The sequence below is a fragment of the Rhinolophus ferrumequinum genome, chromosome 17 (genome assembly GCF_004115265.2).
Source record: "Rhinolophus ferrumequinum isolate MPI-CBG mRhiFer1 chromosome 17, mRhiFer1_v1.p, whole genome shotgun sequence".
Classification (NCBI taxonomy): Eukaryota; Metazoa; Chordata; class Mammalia; order Chiroptera; family Rhinolophidae; genus Rhinolophus; species Rhinolophus ferrumequinum.
The window spans coordinates 65,231,441-65,254,696 of NC_046300.1; the positions used below are offsets into that span (position 1 = coordinate 65,231,441).

General features: G+C 40.6%; 1 protein-coding gene across 2 annotated transcripts in view; it reads right to left on the minus strand.

Annotated features, from left to right (window-relative positions):
* EIF4E3 (eukaryotic translation initiation factor 4E family member 3) overlaps window positions 1–23,256 on the minus strand; it is an 82,461-nt gene that overhangs the window by 14,006 nt on the left and 45,199 nt on the right. For both annotated transcript variants that reach the window (XM_033132629.1, XM_033132631.1), the window contains one exon: window positions 1,090–1,184. In XM_033132629.1, the coding sequence (XP_032988520.1) occupies window positions 1,090–1,184 (95 nt within the window). The remainder of the gene's footprint in view (window positions 1–1,089; window positions 1,185–23,256) is intronic.

A 23,256-nucleotide genomic window follows, 5' to 3' on the forward strand; every position in this document is an offset into this window, starting at 1 on the left:
TCTGCTGCCTCTTCTGCTAAGGGCATCCCAATTTTGCTTTACAGAGCCACCGTCACCTACTCTTATGTCAGACCCGTTGAGAGAGGGATGATTCCACACCCCAGCTTCAAAGATGGACTTGTGACCCACGTTTGCCAAGAGAACACTGCCTCTTCTAGCGTTTGTGACTAGCTAGGGATGGAAGGGTGACCCACGAGAGCCACTGAGAGCCAGCTCTGCCATTCTACTGGGGCCAGTGAGTGCTGATGCTGCCATCCTTGTAGGGTGTAACACGAGCTGCTGTGAGCCATTTGCCACCACAGATGGGACAGGCTGGAAATTAAACCACTGCAGAGGAAAGCAGAGTACATCAATGAACAGCATCAGGTTCCTCGTAACATTTGAGCACCCAGATCTGCCAGAAATCAGCCCTGCCCAGTGCACTTCTCAGTTACAAGGGCCAAAAAACTAATTTTCTTTCTCATGTTAGGTTCTTGTCATTTTCTACCAAAGGAGTTGAGGTACATTTTCATTGTATTAATGAGTACGTAACTTAGAACGGTTGAGGGACATAGTACGGACTTATTACTAACTGGGACTCCAGCCTAGGCAAACCACCTTCATCACTACAACCAGCTACTGACGGAGGATACCTTCCCTTCGGCCCTGAGCCATGGTCAGCTCCATGCTAAAGGGTCCATCCAGAGACGGTCTGAGGTACCATGGTCATTGTTCAACCACCAGTAGATGTGGATACCACATCTGTCCCCCTGAGTTCCCACCGGCCTGCAAGCTTTTTCACTTCCCTGCCGGGGTCATTGTTGAACAAATGAAAGAACAAACCCAACTGATGCAACACCCTGTAGAGAGCACTGCTGAGGACCTCTTGGTGGGGACGCTTGGGGCGCTCGGCAGAGGGGCACTGAGAACCTTCTCATGATCCTGAGCCCAAGGTGAAGGGCTTATTCCATAATTAAGTGACAGCTATAATCACTATCCAGCATCACCTGGAGGAAAGTGCTGGGCATTCATTCCAAGTCAACGCGAAGTAAGTGTTTGATGAGGTCACTTCCCTCCCACCTTAACCTCGAATTAAGGTGAGACACTTACCAGAGTGGTCGCCTCTCTCCTCTCATTAAATGGTAACTACATCTCAAAGGCAGGCTAGTGACAGGAGGGATATTATTGTACACACTCCAGAATATCTTTAAAAGAAAAACACTTAGTTTAATATACCCAGTTTTGATTTTCACTATGCAACTAGATTATAAATTAATGAATTAAAGAAAAAAAATCAGATTCTCATGAAGTCCTATCCATTCAAAATACATTTTTCTTGGTGTTCTAATTTTCTGCTAGAAAATGTACCATAACGTTAAGGAATGTGCCTCGCTGAAGTCGGACCAAATTCTGTGCTCCAGGGTGCAGTGGTTATTAAGCAAACATTCCCAGCAGTGTATCTCCACATCAAACTGGGATCTTGCTAATTAGTAAGGATCTTGCTAATGATTCTTCTGACAGGTAGATGGCATCGAAGAAAGCCTGTAGTGCTGTACATGCACTGATATATAATGCAGACGTGCTTCCTATAATGCAGACTGTGTCTTCCTTCTAAGCCTGGAAGGAGTCTGTTATGCTTTGGACTGCAGGTCAGGTCTCAAGAAAGACACAAAGAGGAGTCGCCTTAGGTGCTCTGTCCCTTTCCTCTTCCCTCGTAGAAGGAACAGGGAACAGCTCCGTTGGCCAAGATACAGGGTCTTATGGCTACTGTGTTCTCCTCAAATTCATACGGTGAAACCCTAACCCCCAATGGCGTCGTATTAGGAGGTGGGGCCTCTGGGAGGTAATCAGATCGTAAGGTGGAGCCTCCATGATGGCACCAGTACCCCTGTAAGAGGGACAGAGCTGGCCCATCTGTGTCCACCACGTGAGGCTACACCGAGGAGATGGCTCGCTGCCTGTAAACCAGGCCCAGGGCTCTCACCAGACTCTGGTCACGCTGGCACCCTGATCTTGGACTTCCAGCCTGTACAACTGGAAGGAATCGATGTTGTAGTTTAAGCCACCTAGTCTACGGCATTCTCTTAGCAGCCAGAACTAAAGAAGACACACACAGCCGGTAGACAGAAACAGGTTATTTAAAAACAAGAGTAACAGTAACAGAGTAATAGTAATAGCAAGAATAGTGCCAGCTTGTGGGCTATGAACTTTTACATGTTTATGTAATTTATCCTACTGACACCCTCAGTAGGAGGTACAATTATTATCCTTGTCTTATTGATGAGAAAACCGAGGCACAGAGACCAACCTGCCCACTGTTTGGTATGACCATCGGGCTTAGGATGAGGAGTAAGTTTACAAAGAAGAAAACTCTTCCCAGTTTGTTTGGACTGGGCCATAGAATCACTCTGTTCTGAATTCCACGCATAGCACTACTACACAAAGGAGACATCTCATTCTGTGTGGGGAGGTAAGTAGAGGGTGACTGTCTGTGTCTCCTAGTGGGGCTGAAGACACCTGCACAAGTAATAGAACAATCAGAACAGTGAAGCCCAGGGCATCACGAATGGAGTAGCATTGGTGGAATGAGATTTTATCTATGTTGAACGATAATCCTTACTTGTTGTTTGAGCCTGTCTTATGTAAAAATTAAAGCTGAATTAATTGCAAGAGCAGCAACAATAAACTGTAGGACAAAACTGAAGGCAAAAACCTACCTGCTAGCAGATTTATTATGTCTTGGATCCCTTGTACTAAAGCAGTGCCAACGTGGGGAGTAGCTGAAAACAGATCTGCAGTAACAGGAGGTCCTCAAACACTATGGGTCCCTAGGGGAGGACTGAGGGGATCAGAGTTTCTCATCCCAAAATATGCTTTTTGGGACATTGATTATTCAAACTGGTTATTTTCAAGAGACAAAAGACTCAGAAGGAACCTTTGCCCCTCCCCCCGCCCCCCTCCCTGCCTGAAGGAATCAGGTAGGAGAACCTGCTTCAGGAGGCAGCCTTAGCATATTCACCTCAGCTCATATGAAGTAAGTGTGGCCGACAGGGAGCATCCAAGCGAGTGTGCGTGTTCCATTCCCCTCCGTGTCCCATGGTTTCTGGGTCCCATGGTTTCTGGCCCCGCATGAATTTGTCTACACGTTTGCTCATTCTCGGCTACCTGAACTGCCTACTTTCTCTTTGAAGTCCCAGACCCCTGCTCCCTCTCCTTAGTCCACAATGGCATACAAGTCTCCACTGTCCCCTGAGTCCTCGAGTCTCAAATTCTTTTGGAAACCCTGTATGTACATACATAATGTTAGGTCATTTTCTCCTGTTAGTCTGCCTCATGCTAATTTTTTTAGTCCAGTCAGAAGTTAGAAAGGTGGGAGGAAAATTATTTTTCTGCCCCACAGTCCTGGCGAGCCAGACAGAGCTCTGGCTGGAATACTGCTAGCTCCCAGAGGCAGCTACAACTGAGAGATCATGGAAGTCTGACTTACAGCTGGCAGGAGATAAGCATTCTTACCTGTCAACCTTCCGAAGTTAGAAGTGGTGAGAATCGTTTTTCTCTCTTCTAAATTTTGATTGGCAGGAGAAAATATGTATTTCTGAAGCTAGCTTCTTGGGCCTAGCAACCACTGGGTCTTTCTTTTTCTATTGATCTTTCCTCTCAGAGATTGTCGTTGTTTTTTTTTGTCTATGTCTCTTGTCTGTGTCCTCAGAGCTTGGCTTGTGATCAGCAAACATATTTTCTCTGGTCTCCAACATCTGGAAAGTGCACTTATTGGGGTGCATCTGGTGGCCAATTGAACAGACTGGGGTTTCAAGCATCTTTTTTGTCTGTGCCAGCTCTTAGGGAATTTGTCGTGAGAGACCTCAGCCCACAAGGGGTCTTTGGAATCTCAACCTTTGTCACTTGTGAGTGCTGGAAAAATCCCCTTCCTGTAGCACCTGCCCACTGCCACAAATTAGCAGGTTTGTGGCTGGAGGCATCTCACATTTTTATCAGAGACCAAAAACACGGTACCCACTACGCCATCCTGACCACCTGTCCAACAAAGGTCTTTGCTTTGTCTGTTTTGGGAAGTGAAGTTTTAGCTCACGAGGGCTGCACTGTCTGTGCCCACTGCAGGGACACCTGTAACGTCCATAGTGAAAGTTTACTCTAAGCCTGGCAAGTTGTCTCTTTCCAGAAAAAGCGTTATTGGTTTGAGTTACTATTGAGATTAATAGATCCTACCATCACTGGCCTGATGATGGATTCTTTGAATTAGAAAAACTTCTAAATTGGAAATATTTTAGAGAGCTCTCTGTAAACAGCTGTTTTATTGGTACCTATAGACCAAATTTTAAAAGTGGATACAAAGAAATATAACGACTAGCCTTACAAACAAAAATAATTAGGGAAGCCTTACTGAATTTGCTGTCTCAGATTCGCTTCATAGGTCTCATAGATACTAATAAAGATATTAGGTTAATTAACAAGAGAATTGGGAAACATCAAAGGGAGAGTCAAAGGATGCTTCCCAACAAGTTGGAAATTTATAGAAGATTATTGAGAAATGAAGTGAAAAATACTGATGGGGCAAAACAAAGAGCAAACTGTATGGGGAAAGTCACAGGCTTGTCCCAGCAAGGTGGAAATCTTTAGAGAGTAATTAATAATGGAACAAATAAAACAGATATTTATGGGGTTAAGACAGCACTAGCAAAGGCTGGGCAGGCCAAAGGAACCCCGCTGGTCCTCAACACTAAAGGGCCCTAAGTAAGTCTACTCTGTTTATCCCAGTTTGGAAAAATGGAAAAAGTTGGAAGCACAGGTTTCAATGAGAAAGAAGTATGACCAGCAATTGCTTGGGGCAGCAGTCAGGCCAGTTCATCAAGTTACTCCTTGGTACAGGCCCCTGCATGAACTGTGGTGCCAAAGCCTACTGGGGAAGCCCTGATTCAGATGACAGTGAGACTGGCAGACTGTAAAAATGTAATGGTTAAGATTATGAAAATGTGGATGGAAAAGGGGGCACAGGTTAAACCTGACAAGCTCAGGAGACTGAAAATAACCACATAGGATGGCATGAACATAAAAATTCCTAACTAAGGTGGGCCAGCGGGAAGTCACATCTTTAGCCTGAAGCTTCCTTGACAAAGGTCAATCTTCACCTTAAGTGAGCCTGTCTATTGTCTTTTTGCATCTAGGATAACCTGCCCTTGGAATGTCAGTGATCCCTTTTTTCTCAACCAGAGCAGGAAACTACATAACCCCACATTGTTTTTCTTGTCCCACGATTACCATCTCTATATGTGCTGTAAACAGTCAACTATTAACTATCCTGTACCCACCTATGTGAAAGAAGCACCTGTCTCTCCAATTTATCTTTATCCAATCCCAGAGATTTCCCCGCTTTGCTTTCTCCCACCTCCTTAATCTACCACCAATGGATTTCATTTAACCTTCCTCCTTGGATTCTAATGTATAAAATAAGCTGCAAACCACCATTTTGCAGAGCGCTTTCTCAATCCATTGCGATTTTGCTTCCTGGCAATTGTTGTCAGTTTGGCTCAAATAAACTCTTACACGCTTTTCCTTAGGCTGCATGCTTTTTCGTCGACAAAAATTATAATGTTTAAAGAGGACTTATGTAAAGAAGCTATATGAGCGTTACCTGAATGTTTTATGGACACGGATAGTAGGTGTAGCGTAGGAACACTTTTCCCTCCCATATTGTCAAACTGAAACTTGTTCATGAAGTCTTTTTGAAGACTCTAGATTGGCAACATAACAGTTGATAAAATTAAGGTAAAAGTTCCTAGGAAAACTAGTATATTTGAATTGGCTTTAAGTGAAGTGATTGTGTCTTTTACCTGATTACATTATGGAGATGGAATTTTTATCTGATTGGGGAGCATTTCCAGTACCTAGTATTGTAAAGCAGAAGGCACGTAAATCTGCCCGTCAGCAATATTAATTAGACACACCAAATGGCAATCAGTAAGATGCCCGGAGACACAGTGTAAAACAGAAGATACGGGCTTCTATCGGGGGCTGATAGGAAAAGATATTGTTAAGCTTGTAACTTGGATACTTTCTCTGTGCCTTTATGAAGTAGATTTTTCTACCCCATCTTCTCTAGGACCTAAGAGACATTCCTTAAGATGCAAATGATTCTTGGAAATTAGGCAAGTGAAAAAAATCTTAAGTGTTCTCTATAAATATTAGTAACTCTGTGTTTGTTGGTCTGTATGTCTTACGTATAACATGGTATTTTCTACCTCTGGATGGTACTGCTAATTTCTAAAAGAGCTTTATTTAATTGGTGTAAACAAACAAGCACTTAAAAAGTCTCAAAAAAATAATAATAGAAAGTAACCCAAATGCTTTTCAGGATCACATGATCTGGGAAAATATTTGATATTAAAACTGGTTTAAGTTTGGTTTGGTTAAAACACACGACTTTAGAGTTATCAATATTAAACATAATATTTTTATTTTACCTGGCTTTACAAAAATAAGTTCACATTATCTATTACAAAATTTGTCAGCAGGAAACATAGCTTGGGATAATAACTGACTTTATCTGATGTCTCATGGAGTTTTCATGAGTAATCTAAATATAATTGTTAAAGAAAAAATTAAATAGATATAAATAGAAATAAAAGATTATGGGTGAAACTTTTTACAATAACTATATGGTATATGCACTTCAAATAATATTCCAAAATCTTTCGTAACTTGAAACCTTAGACTTTTGTTAACTTAAATGATGGAAATTATTGAATACATAGATCATTTCCAAATAAGATAAAATACTGAAACCTGAATTTTCTTATTACAAAGAAACTAAAAGATAAATTCAGATGTTAATGAATATGTTTTGTGCTTTGTTGAGGAAGCATGTCTTTCTAAAAATTATGAAATATATTTGCCAGTAAAAGAGCCTGTTTCTTGAAATTATAAAATTTTCCAACCTAAAAAGTACTGACGTAATAGTTCACAATTACTTAGTTTTCATTAGAAATTGAGGTTTTTAGGGGTTAAAAATTCCAATAAATATAATTGAAACTACTAGGAACAATGAGGGAAACAACTTCGAATGCAAGGACATAATATGTTTTTAGTAATAGACGGTATAAGGTATGGAAAAGCATTTTGAGGATATTATAAGAAAATGGTTTTCCCTAAAATAAGTTAGTTATTTCTGAATGGGTAAGAGAATAACAGACAAGGTAAATTGGACAAGGAAAGTTGTACAAGGTTTATAGAAAGGAATCTAGAGAAAGGAAATTTTTTGTGTGGTTAAGCTAAATGAGATTGGAATAAATTTAATTAACTGAATTTAAATATCAAAAGAAAGCTGATACAGAATTAAGAGTTTGATCCTGTTTCATTCTGTTAAAAGGACAAAGTTAGCTTGTACTGTTGGTTTGATCCTGATAAGATATTGTGAAAAGTTTTCCGCCTAGAAAGCAAAGATTTTATGTTTTATAAAAATAATTTTGTTTTATGTTGTCGTAATCAGGTCCTGATAACTTCAGAAAACTGAATCTTCTCAATAGTAAGAGCAAACATTTTGCTAACAATTATGTAAACTTCTGTTTTTCTTTGAAATCTTTTATTGTCACTTTTTAATTTTTTATTTATTAAAGTTTATTGGGGTGACAATTGTTAGTAAAGTTGCATAAGTTTCAGGTATACACTTCTGTATTACATCATCTATATATCACATTGTGTGTTCACCACCCAGAGTCAGTTCTCCTTCCATCACCGTTTGATGCCATTTATACTCTTCTACGACCCTCTCCTTACCCTCTGGTAACCACTAAACTGTTGCCTGTGTCTATGAGTTTTTGTTTCTTTGTCTTGTTCGTTTGTTGCTTTCAGTGTTATATCCCACATATAAGTGAAGTCATATGGTTCTCGATTTTTTCTGACTTATTTTGTTTAGCATGATAATCTCAAGATTCATCCATGTTGTCACAAATATCAGTATTTCATCTTTTCTTATGGCCAAGTAATGTTTGATTGTGTATATATGTACCACATCTTCTTGTTGCATTAATTTTTTCTATTGCCTTTTTTATTCTTCATTTCATTTAATTCTGCTCTAATTTTTTATTATTTCCTTCTTTTTGCTGACTTTGGGTTTCACTTGTTCTTCTTTTTCTAGTTCTTTAAGATGTAATGTTAAGTTGTTTATTTGGCATTTTTCTTGTTTCTTGAGATAGGCCTGTAATGATATAAATTTCCCTCTTAATATTGCTTTTGCTGTATCCCAATAATTTTGATATGATGTATATTCATTCTCACTTGTTTTTATGTATCTTTTGATCTCTCTCTCTCATTTTTTTTAACAGCTTTTACTAAGTAAGAAGTCTTTTTTAAAAATTTTTTATTTGGGAATATTGGGGAACAGTGTCTTTCTCTGGGGCCCATCAGTTCCAAGTTGCTGTCCTTCAATCCAGCTGTGGAGGGCACAGCTCAGCTCCAAGTCCAGTCGCCATTTCTTCAATCTTTAGTTGCAGGGGGCACAGCCCACCATCCCATGTGGGAATTGAACCGGCAACTTTGCTGTTGAGAGCTCGCGCTCTAAACAACTGAGCCATCCCGCCGCCCCTCCAGAAGCTCAGTGGCAGCTCACCGCCTTCAATCTAGTTGTGGAGGGCGCAGCTCACTGGCCCATGAGGGAATCGAACCAGCAGCCCTATTGTTCAGAGCTCACGCTCTAACCAACTGAGCCATCCGGCCACCCCTTGATCTTTCTTGTTATTTCTTCTTGACCCAGTTGTTCTTTAATAGCATGTATTTGCTTAATAGCATGTATTAAATACATGGAGTATAATCTCCATTATTTGTGGTTTTTCCTGCTTTCTTTTCGCAGTTGATTTCCAGTTTCAAAGCACTGTGGTTGGAGAGTATGCTTGGTATGATTTCAATCTTCTTAAATTTTCTGAGGTTACTTTTGTGTCCCGATATATGGTCTATCCTTGAGAATGTTCCATGTACACTAGAAAAGAATGTATGGTCTGGTGTTCTAGGATGAAATGCTCTGTAAATATCAATTATGTCCATTTGGTCTAATGTGTCATTTAAGGCTGATATTTCCTTACTGATTTTCTGTTTGGATGGTCTATGTATAACTGTCCATGGCATATTTAGGTCTCTTACTATAATTGTGTTTTTGTCAGTTTCTCCCTTTAGTTCTGTTAGTATTTGCTTTGTATACTTTGGTGCTCCCTGATTGGGAGCATATATATTGATAAGTGTTATGTCTTCTTATTGTATTTTCCACTTTATCATTGTATAGTCCCCTTTATCATTATGAAATGTCCATCTTTGTCTCTTGTTACCTTTTTATCCTGAAATCTGTTTCATCTGATATAAGTATGGCTACACCCACTTTTCTCTGGATGCCATTTGCTTGGAGTATCATTTTCCACCCTTTAGTTTTGAGTCTATATTTGTCCTTGTGACTGAGATATGTCTCTTGAAGGCAGCATATGGTTGGGTTTTGTTTTTTGATCCAATTTACTATTCTGTGCTTTTTTATTGGTGAGTTCAGTCCATTTATATTTAGGGTGATTACTGATATCTGAGGATTTCCTAAAGCCATTCTATCCTATCTTTTGTTTCTTGGTAGCTCGGTGTCTCTATTGTTGCTTTTGTCTTTGTGTTTTCTGTCTGTTATGTTAGTTTGGTGGTATTCTATGATTTTTTCCCCTCTGTTTCCTCTTATTTTATGTGTCTCAGTTCTAGATTTTTTTGTTTGTTTTTTTGAGTGGTTACCATTAAGTTTACGTGAAAGAAAGTTTCATATGTATAGTAGGCCTTTTTCTTCAGCACGAATCTTATTTCCATTCCCCTTGGCAAATTCAGACCTTTACCTTTTCTGCTTTTATGTTTTTGTTGTCACAAATGATCCCTATTTATGTTGTGAGTTCACTTCTGAGTTGCAGTAGCAAACTGTCTTCTTCTCTTTTTCTTTTTTTGGTTTTTATCTCTTTTACTCTTTATGTTAAGTGCATAGTGCCCTGTTCTGTGTAGGGGTTGCCATTTCCTGCTTCTATCTGTTAGTAATTTTGCTCATAGTTTTGTATCCTTTTGTCTTTTTGTTTCAGGTCAAATAGCCTCCTTCAGTATTTCCTGTAATACAGGCCTGTGATAGAAAATTCCCTCAGCTTCTGTATATCTGGAAAAGCCTTTATTCCTCCCTCATATCTAAAGGATAATTTTGCAGGATATATTATTCTTGGCTGGTAATTTCTCTTTTTCAATAGTTTGAATATTTGATTCCATTCTCTCCCGGTTTATAGAGTTTCTGCTGAAAAGTCTGATAATAATCTAACGGGCTTTCCTTTGTAGGTTACTGTCTTCTTTTCCCTGGCTTCCTTGAGAATTCTTTTATTTTTTATTTTTTGTGTCATAAATTTTTGATTGCTTCAATACAATGTACCTTTGAGAAGGCCTGCTAGGATTGAGATAATTAGGTGTTCTGTTTGCTTCTTGGATTCGGCAGTTCAGTTCTTTCCTTAAGTTTGGGAAGTTCTTGTCAACTGTTTGAATAGACTCTCTGTTCCCTTCTTCCTCTCTTCTCCTTCTGGTATACCCATTATTCTTATATTCCTCTCTCTGATGAAGTCAGATAGTTCTTGTAGCGTTCTTTCATTTCTTTTAACCCTCAAGTCTCTCTCTCTTCTTCCATCTGTGACATTTCTAGATTTCCATCTTTGATATCACTAATTATTTCCTCCATCTGGTCAGTTCTACTTCCTAAGCTGGCTATTTCATTCTTCATCTGTTTTATTGAGTTCTGCAGCTCCAGAATTTCTATTTCTTTTTAAAGTTTCAATCTCTTTGGTAAATATTCAATTTGTTTGTGTATTTGATTTCTGAGTTCATTAAACTGCCTATATGAGTCTTCTTGCATCTCTGAGTTTTTTCAGAACTGCAATCTTGAATTCTCTGTCATTTAAGTCACGTTTCCATGTCTTTAAGTTTATCTTCTGAGGATTTTTCATTTTCTTTCTGAGCTGCCTTGTTACCTTCGTTATTTATGGTTATTAATGGATTATTTATCTTCTTGGGCATCTACAGGACTGAATTGTGCATCAGGTTAATATACAGAGATCTTTTGCTTTCCAGTAGGTAGCACTGGAGGGTTTTATTTTCTCTTGTGCTGCAGCATTTTATTTTCTCTTGCGCTGTTCAGGTTTCTCACATGATGGGAGATTTCCTGGGGAGGTGTGCTTCTCCTCTGTGGCTAGGTTGCCTCAGTCTCAGTGCACCACCCCCATGGGAGGATGTGGTAGGCAACGGGGTTCTGAGCCTCTGAAATCTCAGTGCTGTCCCTGCAGCCAGATGCTGAGCTGTGTGTCTCAGCAGCCTTGGGTGCCCCTGCTGCAATCAGCTGTGAAAGAAGGGGGTGGGGTGGGCTGGGAGAGGCAGCTGGTGTGTTTGTGGCTTAATTCTCTTCCAAGTAATGGTGACTGCCAGACCACAGCTGCCTCACCCCTATAGCTCCTCCCTTGTCACTGGGATTAGCCACACTGTGTGTCTGCTGCTAGGAACTGTCTCTCCAGTTCTCAGGGCTGTAGATATTCTGCTCTTTAATCCAACATTGCTACCATTTTTTCTGGGACCCACTGCTAACATTGGGAGGGAGTGGGGGAGGCAAGCTCTGGGACGGTGGGGAGAGGCAACCAGGCTCTATGGCTTTGTTTTCTGCCTGGCAGTGAGGCCTGTTAGACTGAAGCTGTCCCACTTCTATATTCAGTCTTTTCCCTAAGGCCTCTGCCATATTATATGCTGATCCCTCAGGCAGAATTGCTGTGGCCAGAGAGTGCACCTGTAGTCTCAATTCTCCCCTCTCCCAGGACCACAGTGAGTTCCAGGCGGCGTCCTGCAGCCCTCTATCTCTGCACTTCTCCTTTCCTTCCTCCTCTATTTGCCCCAATTCAGCCACCTTCAGCTGTTTCGATGTGTGGATTTCTCAGATAGGTTTGTGTGTTGTGTAGGGAATCCTTTGTTGAATTACAGCTGTTCAATTTGTTGTAACTTTAAGGCATGATATCAAGGAGAACCCCCTCATGCCACCATGTTTCTCTTATTGTCACTTTTTTTAAATTGGTTAATTATTGTTTCATAATGACCTGTGATCTTTTCAGTCAAATTTTATTATGCTTGACAAACTTCCCAAAATTCAAATTTAAATAAAATCTTTTTTCTTAACCTGAAAATAACTTTGAGAGTTTCCAAAGAGGGCCATTGGAACATTTCAAAGAATCTCTTTCTTTATGAAAAATTAAACTAATTAGGCTTATTTGACAACTTAAATTGCATGGGGTGCATTGTCCAACAAGTTTAGACAAACTTCTAAGGTATATTGTATGGGTAAACGAGGGCTGTAAACTAAATGAATAGTTGTGGCTATGGGAAACTCAAGATGGCTGCTTGGTTCTTCTTGGCTCCCTGGGAAAGCCCATTTTTTGTTTTTTGCATTCTTTCATCCATCACAGTACATTTAAGTTGGACTTCATTCAACATTTAGTATGGGTTTTCAATATGGTTTTGTTGTTGCAAGTATATTTTCTGGATGTGTTGAAGCTTTCCTCTGTTGCAAGGCTGATGCCCTCATAGTGGCAAAGAAACTGTTAGAAAAGATATTTTCCACCTTCTACAATCTCTAGAGATCAAGGAACCCACTTCACTGAGTAAATCATAGAAGCCTTGATGAAGGACTTATAAACTTTTTGGAGTTATCACTCCCCAATATCAACCTCAATCATCAGGCAAGATCGAGAGAACCAATGGAAAAACTGGATTAAAGCAGAACAAGCCTTATTTTTATGTGGGACTGAATGAACTGGTGAGGATGATTAATTTTTTGTGACTTTTGTTTGGAACATTGCTGATGTTTTCCAGGTATAAGGAAACTTGTTTCTCGTAAGCAACCTAGGACTTAGAGCAGTTTAGTAAATTATACTTTTGTGAGCAGAATTGAAGCATTTATCTCTTTCTCCATACCTCATTCCTCCAGAATTCAGACACTCTCATTGAGTATTCTTATTTTCATGACAATACTGTTATTTGCATAAGTTCAATAAGAATCTGTTCTCCTTGTAACAGGACATAATTGGAAACATTGGTTATATTACCAAGGCTCTGACAGGAATGTCATATTTGAAAGAGAGATGCATAGACTCAGATATTATGAGAAAGCTTTCAGGAACTAGATTGACTATAAAAGCCAATAAAGCCTACTTGGAAACATTGGCTTGGAAACTTGCTTACAGGGTTCCCAGCAACCTACCAGGTAAGTAAGGAATGTCACTTCCTGGCAAGTGCAGGAAACTCAAAATATTTTAGGGACTTCAAGAAAACAAGAATTCACCCAAATCTATAGGTATTGCAAGGAAAATCAGATGGCAAGTCCGTGGCTTCACTTTTCTGGCCTTCAGAGGCCTTTTAAAGTCCAATCTAGAGATTCCTTGTGAACAATGCCAGTAACGCAGATTGAAAAGAGCCTATATGATCGACTGGTATTCTTGTACTTATAAAAATAAACAGGCCAAGTTTATTGAAACTAGACTTATTTGCAAATGAATTAGTCTTAATTTGGCTATCTTTGGCAAAAATAGAAGGTAATTTTAGAGAAAAAAATTGTGTTTTAGTAGAAAGTATAATACACTTACGGCTATTAAATTCTACTCTTGTTAATTTCTTTGAGATTTTTGTTATTTATCTGTAAACTGGACTGGCTACTCTAACATTTGGCTGCAACTCTCCAAACTAATATTTCCAATTTCCTCCCATCCTTCTGACTTGGAATCCTTGAGAACTAAAACGTCCCTTTTCCTGAAGCTCTGTAAACGGCAACTAGACAACTTGACACAAACTTTGGAGAAAACACCACAACAGCTCATATATGGACAATCTTTGTGCCTGTTGGTGTATAAGCCACTTAGAAAGTTTGCCTGAACACCTGATGACATCATCAGAGACATTTTAAACTGCAAAGATGCTTTGAGCCTGACATCTTGACTCATAGCCTCCAAGCTCAGAAACTGGTTTATAATTTGCTCTAATCATTAACCTTTATTTTTCTTTTGTTTCCATAAAAATGCCTCTTATTAAATACCTGATTGTTTGCCTCCACAATATAGGCCTAACTTTAGGAGACTTCCTGCATCACTGCTTCCTGAAATGAGACATGAGTTAACTGAACTGAGCTATTCTCAGGGCTGAGTAATTGGTTCAATGAAATATGGAGCAATCTCCTGACTTAGCTTTTGGACTAGAGACTTATTCAAAGTTTCAAAGGTGGGACTGAGGGGGCGCAGACTTTCTCACCTCAAAATATGCATTTGGGATATTGATTATATTGATTATTTTTAAGAGACAAAAGACTCAGAAGGAACCTTTGCCCCTCCCCCCGCCCCCCTCCCTGCCTGAAGGAATCAGGTAGGAGAACCTGCTTCAGGAGGCAGCCTTAGCATATTCACCTCAGCTCATATGAAGTAAGTGTGGCCGACAGGGAGCATCCAAGCGAGTGTGCGTGTTCCATTCCCCTCCGTGTCCCATGGTTTCTGGGTCCCATGGTTTCTGGCCCCGCATGAATTTGTCTACACGTTTGCTCATTCTCGGCTACCTGAACTGCCTACTTTCTCTTTGAAGTCCCAGACCCCTGCTCCCTCTCCTTAGTCCACAATGGCATACAAGCCTCCACTGTCCCCTGAGTCCTCGAGTCTCAAATTCTTTTGGAAACCCTGTATGTACATACATAATGTTAGGTCATTTTCTCCTGTTAGTCTGCCTCATGCTAATTTTTTTAGTCCAGTCAGAAGTTAGAAAGGTGGGAGGAAAATTATTTTCCATGCCTACAGTTTCTAGCCTATAAGTGATTTGCTCTTAATGCAAAGAATAAGATTTTTACAATATTTCAGTTTCTGCCTAGTGTGCACATGAAAAGATAGAGCTGGAATTTGAAGTCAGGCAGTTTGATTCAAAAATCTGTGTTCTTAACCTGTAAGCGATTTCTTTTGAAGATATTACTATGTGGTTTTGGCATATCTTTCTCCCATCTTGGAAGCCATGGACCAGGTCATGGAGTCACAGAATGAGGAAATGTTTACAGACATTTTCCCACCAGTAGGTGCCCTTAACCGCATCCAGCCTGGTAGCTGCCTTGCTCTAGCCTGGGAAGCGAACTAGGATGTAGTAATGACATGTGTTGAATTTATGGCCAAGATTATGCTAAAATAAAAACCCCTGCCTTAGGTACAACTGAAAGGACTTTGGTACTGACAAACTCCAACTCTCCGAAAAGGCATCCCACATCAGAGTACCTGCCCTCACGCCCTGCCAGAGTTCTTGAATCCTGAATTTTTTTCCTAGTGTTTTAAGCATCTTGAAAAAAAACGAAATGCTTTTCTGTTCCAAAGGTCAGAAAAACACTCTAAGGGTTATGTAAAGCTAAGATGCGTAGCTTTACAAGCTTCTCTGGAAAACAAAAACGAACAACTGATTTTGTTAGTTTTGGTAAATCTGACAGGAGGAGATTACAACCCAAGAAGATACAGCAATAGACTTAACTCTGACTTAGTGTACTTATTAAAGCACATATTTGCATGCTTGTGCACGAAAACAAAAGGAGTAAAATATCTTGTGACATCGTGGAAAAGAGATGCATTTAAAAAGTACATGACATGAAACTGGTCTATTTCCTTGTAACAAACCTCGTCCAATATGTGTAATATTGGTGAGGTTTGTATCATGGTGAAAGAGCTCAAGGAAGGCTCCTTAACTGTCTTCCTCACCTGTAAAAGTGAAAGAACTGTTTCCCTGGAAGCTTGATAATTTATGATTGTATTCCTTGTAACACATTGTCTTTTTAGTTGAAACACCTACATTTTATTACAGATAGAACCTACTAAATAAATTTCAAAAGCGATCAGGCTTATAATTAATTCTGTTTGGGCCTGCAAACAGTGGATTGTAGTAAAGCTAAAACTAAGCACCATGGTCAACTGCTTTTTTCAAAAGCCTTAATGATAACCTAAGTACAAGGAGAACTGCAAGAGGTGGGTATCATTCATTCAGTCCGCATTTGTGACACTGAGTGCTCCGTGAGGAACTGCGTGGGATGCACGAGGGGCAGCCTTTGCACACAGAATCCACTCCTTGGTGGGTCAGTTCTTGAGCGTCATTCTGGCACCTCTTTAGGTCAGATGGTTATTCAGTGAAGTCTCAAGTCCAGTGAAGTCTACCTGGATTTAAGACCCAAGGTCCAAGGATAACGTTCACAAGCCACATAGCCCTTGACACCAAGTTTCCTTCTCTGGGTAACAGGGCCAATACATTGGATAATCCAATTATCAAATGAGAAGTGCATGGGAGCCTCAGGTAAGGAAGCAGGTGTGCTGCGACCTCTGAGGTAGCGATGACCAGTGGATAAATCCCCAATTTACTAGACTGGAGCAATTACACCCACCCGACAGTATTCTGCAAAATAGATAATCATTCACAACAAGGAAAACAGACAAATTTCCTCAATTTTCTACTGGAATGGTCTGAAGGAAAAAAAACACACTTGAAAATACATGAAAAGATGCCATGTGGTGACAAACAATAAGCTGTAAAACAAAACAAAAACATCAGCAAATACACCTCCAAAAAAAAAAAAAATCCACAAAGTACAGGATTTCTTCTGAGGGTCACAGCAGGAGAGTATTTTGAAGAAGTAAACAAATGTTTCTATTCATTAGTTACTTCTAGTGGTGTGGGGTTTGCTTCCCACCAACTGAATCAATGGTATTTACAGGGAGGGCAAACAAAGCCTGGGAACAAAGGAGGTTACTAAGGGCTTAATGGATGTTTTTAACTCACAGGGGACACTATAGGCTGAAAGCAAAGTGCTTCTGATTTGCCAGAGCTGGTTCCTTGAGAGAGAAATGGTTTTTGCTGTGAATTCCAAAAGGGCTTGAATCCAAGTGAGAGCCCAAGTTTTGAGGACTGATCATGGAACAGATTAAGATGGAGGATAGGATGCAAGGGAAATTTTCCACCACACAGGAAGTCAATGAATGAAAAACAAAGTCTGAGCTGGGGAGCCAAGTGGAGTTGAAACTGAGAGAAAAGAGAGTGCCTCCACACCGTCCAGAAAAGTTTGGGTAAATAAAGTAGAGTAGTGTATATCCTGCCAGAGCCCATAGATAGATGATTCTTTATTGATGTTAACATTTTTAAATATACAGGGGCTTCACAGAAAACCTAAAAAACTGGTTGGATTCAGAAGCTTATATATCATTTTAACAAAGGGTGGTAAGCTGTGAAGTAGTGACTAGACAAAGGAAAATGGGGTTTGGGTCCTAGAGGTGGTAAATTTCGGGACATGACTGGGAAACATATGGCAGATAAGGGTTGTTTAGTAAGGTTTGTTATGCAGACTCAAGTGATAAGAAGGGGAAAATTTACCAATGGAAATTCATGTTCCCTTTACAAAGAGAAATTTATGTCCTGCTTTTAGTTAGACAGCAACTCCTACCGTATTTCCCTGAAAATAAGACCTAACTGGAAAATAAGCCTTAGCATGATTTTTCAGGATGCTCGTAATATAAGCCCTACCCCAAAAATAAGCCCCAGTTAAGATCGTCAGCCAGACAGACTCATTTAGTACATCCATTGCAAGACACGACGAACGTATTGAATTATAAAATAATATTAATATATAGTTAAATATAAATAAATAATATTATTGGCATTAATACTTAAAATAAATGATAATATAAATTATAATTAAGTATTTGTAAATACCCAAGCGGGTGCCTTTGGACGAGAGGTAAACGCCTATGTAAAGAGATGAACTCAGGACTTACTGTCGAATGACTAATCAGAGTACAGACACAACGCAAGAATAACATGCGCACTTGATAAAGAACGGACGTGGTTGTGTCTAATATAAATCTTCATAATTCAATACGTTGTGTGTCGTAACAGACATACTTAATGCACTCGTGTGAAATAAACATTTTCTGAATTTTGGTGCCTGCAATTTTTCGTTGCTTTTGTGTGGACCATCATTCTTAACTGTCATCATTTTTGTTGCCACTCCTGTCTCGTAAGTCTTCAATTAACACTTGATTTAATGGTAAATTTAAAGGGAATAATATTTTGACCCCCAGACAAGATGAGTGCAAAAAGAAAGAGCTATTCCATCGAGTACAAGAAAGGAATTGTGGAGGACTCCCAGGGCAAGAATCTTACGGCTTTCTGCAAAGAAAAGTTGGATCTCTGAGAGGTCCGAAAATGGCGAGCCGAGTACGATAACCTCAGTCAACAGGTGGACGAGAGAAATGCTAAGAAGCGCAAGTGTGGATCAGGTCGGCAACCATTATTTCCTGAGCTGGAAGATATCATCAGTGAATGGATTGCTGACAGGAGAACAAAGGCTTTGGTTGTGTGCAGGGCTGATATTCAAGCATTTGCCCTTGCAGTGGCACCACAGTTAGAAACATCACCAGAAGAATTCAAAGCATCACAGCACTAGCTGGATGGCTTCCTTCAGCGATATGACCTGTCTCTAAAGTTGACAACACTGTTCAAGCTGGAAGATACTGAAGTTATTAAACGTGCACTTGTATTCAAGTCCTTTGTTGATGGCATCGACTTTTCTAAATACCAACTCTCCAACACAATTGCTATGGATGAAACTGCAGTGTTATGGGCCAAGGATCTCAAATGACAATTGATCAGAGGGGTGCCTCGTCAATCTACATTCCCTCCACTGGTTACGAAAGTGCACGTGTTACCTGTATTTTGGCAATTCGTCTGGATGGAAAGAAAGCCCCACCTCTAATCATTACTAAAGGGAAGAAAGATAAGGTTGAACGTGTTTCAGGCATTTATGTTCTTGAAACCAAAAAAGCCTGGTGCACACAGCAGTTATAAGGAAGTGGGTCGATTTAATGCTGCCACTTGTTTTGCGAGGTGGCGAAAGAGGTCTGCTCATCTGGGATTCAGCTAGCACTCACCACGTTAAAGACATGAAGAACTTCCTTGCAGAGAGAAGAATAGATCGAATAATGATTCCTGCAGGAATGACTGGCTATCTCCAGATGTTGCAATAAACAAGCCATTCAAGGACCATTTGCGCATGGAAATCAATGACTACACTGAAAATAGAATGGAGAGAAATCAGCGTGGAAACTTTGTGAAGCCTAGCCTGCAAGAGCTCATGACTTGGGTGAAGAATTCCTGGGACAAAATCACTGCCAGCTGTGTTGCCAATGCACTAGGAGCAGGCTACATGGACAAGAAGTGCTCATTTAAGGAGAGCTCTATTGCTGGACATGAGAGATTGGGGCCAATGGTTCTACAGGAAATGGAGTCGCAAGAAATTCAAGCCGAATTCGGGGTTTGGAGAGTTATGACGATGTTCCAGAAGAAGATGATATGACTATTTGAATAAATGTAGATTTTTGTACATGAAAAAATAAGACATCCCCTGAAAATAAGCCCTAATGCGTCTTTTGGAGCAAAAATTAATATAAGACCCAGTCTTATTTTTGGGGAAATACAGTATGTCTGCTGTTTCTCAATTGTCTTCAGCCTAAAATAATCCTTTTGTATATAGATGATGTATTATAGAATTGTACATCTGAAATCTATGTAACTTTACTAACAATTGTCACCCCAATAAACTTTATTAAAAGAAAAAATCCTTTTGGTAAGTGGTAAATTTCAGTCAGCATATTCTGATCTCCTTCAGAAGAGAACAAGTTTTACATTTGAAGTGACTACATTACTTTTAGTTTGCAAGACTAATCTCCCCCCTCAACGCCCATCTCACCCACACAAAGGGCCTCCACTGCCAGCATGCCAGCAGACAGGGAGGGTCATGGGTAATTTGACTGAAGTTCTACTTCTGCACAAGGTTGTGACTATAAATGTTGATCCCATCATACGTACACGTAATAAATAAATGAAATGATAATCAATAATCCTGTTATACTCCTTATTGTCTGTGCCAGACAGAACTATGAAACACACCTTGCTGCAGGCCCCACCCCCCTTTGGTGTGGAGTTGCTCTCCATCTTCCCTCAGCGCCTCCTTTCACCCCAATGGTGCAGAGTCCAGGTCATTCTACTCAGGACACCACCCACCATAGGCTGCCCTTCTGTCCAGGGCAGTGAGCACTTTGAATCAATTTTTCCATCATTCTCCACCAATACAGACCTATAAAACCTCTCCTTCTGAAGGGAGATCCCAGGGATCTGGAAAGCAACCTGTTGTCATGACTGAAGGACCTGTAACAGTGCCACAACTCGACACCTTCTGATAAGGGATGGTGTCTGATATCACTGGCAGTACAGTTACAGAAGGAACATTTTCTCAATTTTAAACACATACATATATATATGTATATATACACATATATATATATATGTATATATACACATATAACTTCTGTTTATGATAAATGATGCTGGATATCCATTTACAGAAGAAATATGAAGTTTCTGTTTTATATAAATTTTAAAAATCAGTCAACTTACGGGAAATACTGGGTAGAATGTAGTACAATTAGGGACATAGTGTGGAAAAACTTGGAGGTGATAGCACAGATAACTGAGATGGGACAGACAGAATGAGTTTGCAGGGGTGGAAGTTTGGTCTTGTGGTAGCAAGGCTGGAAGATACGGGGAATGGGGGAGCCCTCCCTTGCAAATCACATCTGGCAGGGAGTTCTTCATTCTCCCACAGGTAAAATCAGGCTCGTTCAGAAGCTGTGTTCTATTCTGTACAACATCCATTTAGGACATAAAAACACAGGAGAAATGTGGGAAAATTGGAAATGTTTACAAAAGAAATCAATAAACGTCTTGAAAACACATCTACATGAAAAATGGAATTTTCCAAGAAAGGCAGGAAAGTAGGAAACAAATGTCCATACAAGCAGAGAGAGAATGATACCATTAGCCCTTTCGAAGGTGTCCTCAGCAGGGGTCACTGGGCCATCTGGAAGCACCTACCCCTCCACCCGTTAGTCAGGGCAGAGTCAGAGAAAGAACAGAGCCAGAAGGGGAAGGAAGCTACAACCCCGGGGACACAGCACGAGTGGCTCTTTCCACTGGATGTTTTGGGCCACTCACCTCCCAGCCTCAGTCTCCCAGCTAATAAACACGGATAATTCTTCCCTACCCCATCAAGATCTCTGATTTGCTGAAGGGCCTCAAACTACAAAAAGACACACTGTCTTTATGTAAAGCAATCATTAATAACACCTGGTTCCTATATTTCATCCAAACATAAATGGGGAGTGGGAAACAGACATGATTAGGGAGGCAGGTTTTTAATACTGGCAGTGAGAGTTCAAAAACCAACCTATAATCACAGAATTAAAAGACAGTGAAAAAAGCCAGTCCTCAAATGAGTTTACGATGGACACCTAGGATAGTTTTTAAATACTAAGGACTATTCACAGATACTAAGGACACTCATGGGCTGAAATTCTAAAAGTTACTGATAAGTTAGATAAGTTTTCATAAGTTAGCTGTCGTATAACTGCCTGAAATAAATAATCTAGAAGTAGTAGTACACAGTTTTCTGATATAAAATATGACTGAGCCAAGCATAAAAAGATGTTCCAACAGAAGCAGGCAAACGATGGCAGATGAGCTGATGAGCACTGGGCACGTGCTGTGTGCTGTTCACTTCCTGTGCCGTCCCATTCTCAGCCTCACGATGGAACCGGTATGAGTGAGCAGGTACAGAGAGCTAAAGCAACGTGCCCAAGCTGGTAAAGCAGCAGGCATGGGACATAAACCCAGGCAGTGTGACCACCCTCCACCCCAGCCCCCATCCTCGTCAATCAACTGATAAAACGAGGGGTAGAAGCCAGCAACACTTCAGTAAAAGCTGCAACACCTGAGGGCTTCCCAAGGGCCAAGCACTGCTAAGCGCTAGGTGCAATCTCATTTAACCCTCGTCAACCTGCAGGAGTAGGCACTGTTATTACGGCAGTTTTACAGATAGGAGGCAGAGACATCAGAGCTGTGACAGAACTTCTGGACCACTCAGAGCGGTGTCATCAGTGCCCCTGCACCTGAAGCAGCCCTTTTTCCTAATACTGCCTTTGTGAAATTTTAATATCACAGGAGACTGTTATCTGTTTATATACTGCATGTATATCTGCGCTTTATACATGAAAAGGGTAAGATGCTTTTCACCCACCAAGAATCAGTTTTTGCCCCCACTGAGAATACATGGCCCACAGAATCGTAATACGAGCAGTCTGCTCTGACCCAGGAACACGGTTCATTTCCTGATTTCTCATTCTTCATTCAATCCTTCAGTATTTATTGAGTAGAAAGGAACCACATATAGTAAGTACTGTGTGATCCCATTTATATGAGGTTCATTAAAAAACAAAACGAATGTATGGTGAGAGAAATGTGAGCAGTGGTTCCTTCTGGGAGAAAAGAACTGAGTGGAAAGACGTATGGAGGAACTTTCTGGCACGATGGAAATTCTTTACCTTGATCTGGGCGACGGTTACATGTGTCCATACCTTTGCCAAAATTTATCACATTTAAGAAATTTTCATTTACTGGATATAAATTGTATCCCAATGTAGTTTTAAAGAAAGTTTTAAAGAAAGTAAGCTAGTGTACCAGCCTGGGTACTTGAAAGCGGACCCTTGAAGACCCTAAATTGCTGCTGATGCCAAATCTCCACCAAATGCTCTGTGTCATCCTGCAGAGTCAGTGTCGTGTGGGAGACCCTGCTCCCTGCGCCATTTGTCGTGCAGGGCGGCCTGCGGGGCTTCCTGTCCCGCTCCCCACATATAGCAGGATATGGCTAGGCCAAAAAGGAACACCCACAGAGCCACAGATAGGGGAGTCACACCACTATAGTCTCACTGGAGGCTGGATCCACATGACCTGCAACCTGCCATCCGTTTCTCTGCCTGCCAACCGACCAACGCAGCCGTGGCAGTTATATCAGTGGCTAATTGGCCAACTGGTTACAGCTGATGGTCAATTAGCCACAGCTGATGGCCATCTACTACCCGAGCCAGCACCTTTCCATGTGAGGCTGAGAGCCTGGAAACTGCTCTCTGGGGCTCTGTCCCCACACTCCACCCCTACAGGGTCTCGCCTCACAATCTACGGACAAGCGTCTTCCCCGAGGGTCCCTGTGCCATATTAGCCTACGGCACCTATGGACAGAAAGAAACAGTGGAAAATCCCTTCCATCTGGGAGGATACATGATAGCTTTTTGTCCTGGGAAAGGA